Source organism: Penaeus monodon, chromosome 10 (assembly GCF_015228065.2).
Source record: "Penaeus monodon isolate SGIC_2016 chromosome 10, NSTDA_Pmon_1, whole genome shotgun sequence".
In the NCBI taxonomy this organism is placed as follows: domain Eukaryota; kingdom Metazoa; phylum Arthropoda; class Malacostraca; order Decapoda; family Penaeidae; genus Penaeus; species Penaeus monodon.
The window spans coordinates 24,074,187-24,076,681 of NC_051395.1; the positions used below are offsets into that span (position 1 = coordinate 24,074,187).

At 41.3% G+C, this 2,495-nt stretch overlaps 1 protein-coding gene across 1 annotated transcript in view; it reads left to right on the top strand.

Annotated features, from left to right (window-relative positions):
- The window catches only part of LOC119577573 (pre-mRNA-splicing factor CWC22 homolog), a 13,326-nt gene extending 11,681 nt beyond the window's left edge, over positions 1 to 1,645 (top strand). The window contains exons 5-7 of the mRNA XM_037925156.1: positions 1,070 to 1,154; positions 1,352 to 1,427; positions 1,608 to 1,645. Of these exons, the coding sequence (XP_037781084.1) occupies positions 1,070 to 1,154; positions 1,352 to 1,427; positions 1,608 to 1,645 (199 nt within the window). The remainder of the gene's footprint in view (positions 1 to 1,069; positions 1,155 to 1,351; positions 1,428 to 1,607) is intronic.
- The last annotated feature ends 850 nt before the right edge of the window (positions 1,646 to 2,495 follow it).

Sequence of the window (2,495 nt, forward strand, 5' to 3'; positions counted from 1 at the left end):
GTCCGCTTTTCATAGGTGTATCAACGTACTGGGAGGATAATCTCTGGTGTACTCTCTAAACATCAGAATGGATGGAATATAAAAAGCAAATCACTCATTGCCTTCGTATTCGCCGAATCAAGTGGCGGCAGAATAGAGTACTATCACTGAGGTTTATTCTTTGTAAATCTGAGCACTTGAAAAATGTCAAGCAACCAGGGCGTACTTCTGTTAGATGCGGGGTTGCACGGTAATTTGCCCTGAAAAAATATTTTGCCCAGCAAATCACGAGAAAAAATGCTCACTAGGGTCTTTTAAGTAGCCCGGAATGTACCTCAACCAGTATTAATATATCTATACATTGTAGAAAATTAAAACACTATGTCCGAAAATTTGCCCTGCCAGAACTAGATTTGCCCTGCAAAAGAGCTTTTTTTAATGAGGTTGGGTGACATCCCATACTCCTTAAGTGCGCACCCTGAAAGACACTCCGGACATCTTTTACGCAGAGCTTGGACCCGGAGTTTCAGCATTTCATGACCGTTAGCCAATCACTGTCGAACAGTCACGCGGCAGCCAATCACCGCCAAGCTGCCTTCCGTCGCAGCCAATCAGAGCCGATCAAGAATTCACTACCACCGAAAAAGGTCTCCGAAGTGTCTCTGAATATGACGTTTCGCTCCTTATGACTAAACTCAATGCAAGTGTCTTAATAGGTGCCATGTTGAACCTTCGGTACTGTCCTTTACCATAATACCTATGGCGTGCTCATCATTTTATCTTTTTGCTTTGTACACTCTGGCGAAAAGAGTACTTTTTGTAGCAAATAAAATCAAAAATTGAATGTCTCTCCTGCGGGGTCGTAATGTTTCAATCAGGTGAGGTGCGTAGAATTATAGCACTGTAACGTAGACAATGAAAAAGATATTTCATTATAATTCACACTGCAGGTGTGTCTGTTTTGTGCCTGTTGTGTCTGTATATTAACATTCTTTTACTTGTATATATGGCGTGCCGAGCTTTACTCTGCTTTCCATAAAACCACCACAGTTTGAGACAAAGCCTGTCGAAACCCGTTCTTTGTCGACAGGTTCCAGCTTTTTGGCGGAGTCAAGAAGACAGGCGAGCCTTCAGCTGCAGAAGACAGCCAAAAAATCTCTAACGAAATACACAGGGTAAGAAAAAACTGATTTGCTAGACATGTCTCTTCTTCATTCTTTGTTTTACTTCTTTGTGTTTGTTTTTTGTCTTTGTGGGCTTTCAGTGGCATTTCCATTGTAATTGTGTTTCAATTCTATGCAGATTACAACTTTATTTCCTACACACATTTAGACAAGCGCTGTTGAAACCCGATTTTTGTCGACGTTGTCAGTTTTTGGCGGATGTCAGAAACAGCGAGCCTTCAGCTGCAGAAGACACGCCCACAAAATCTCCTAAGAAAGACAAGGGTAAGAAAATCAACTGATTTGCTTAGAAAATCAACTGATTTGCTTAGAATTTGTCTCTTCCTTCCTTCTTTGATTTTACTTTGTTTTTTTTTTGTTTTGTGGAGATATTCAGTGGCATTTCCGTTGTAATTGTGTTTGTTAATTCCTATGCAGATTACAATATTATTTTTCTTATTTCAGCTGTTAAAGATATACATTTGTGTATATCTAATGGCTAATTATTGACGGTAATTGTATAGATTTTAAATATATATTAATCTATGTTATCTATTACTTTTCTGTATTTCTGTTGTATATTCGTAAGTTTGTTGCTGAATATATTTTTTAAGTGATGAATTGATGACTTAACTCTCTTGATATATTTTGCATTTTATAAGAATATGATATATCATAAGTATATTTTTCCTTCAGAAATGTATCTACATATTCATGTACTTAACGTAACTAACAATATAGGTTTTACTTATTTGATTCACACACACGCACGCACACGGACACGCACACGCACACGCACACGCACACACACACGCACACGCACACGCACACGCACACGCACACGCACACGCACACGCACACGCACACGCACACGCACACGCACACACACACACACACACACACACACACACACACACACACACACACACACACACACACACCACACATACACGAACACACACGAACACACACACACAAACAATTCTATTTAACACACACAATTAACTCCCCCCCCCCACCCTCACCTTTCCCCACCCCCCTGACCAAGCTCCAAAATAAACAGAATTGCTCTAATGTTCAAACTCTAGCCGCGTCAACATTTCACAGCGACAGTGTTCAAATTAGCTAAAGTGAACTCGCTTTTATATTAGATTTTTTTTTTTTTTTTTTTTTTTTTTTAAGGAGAGTTGTGTACCTAGAAGAGGGGGGAGGGAGAGGGAGGGAGAGGGAGTGGGGGGAGAGGGAGGGAGAGGGAAGGAGAGGGAGGAGGGGAAGGAGAGGGAAGGAGAGGGAGGGAGAGGGAGGGGGGAGGAGAGGGGAGAGGGAGGAGAGGGAGAGAGGAGGAGGAGGGAG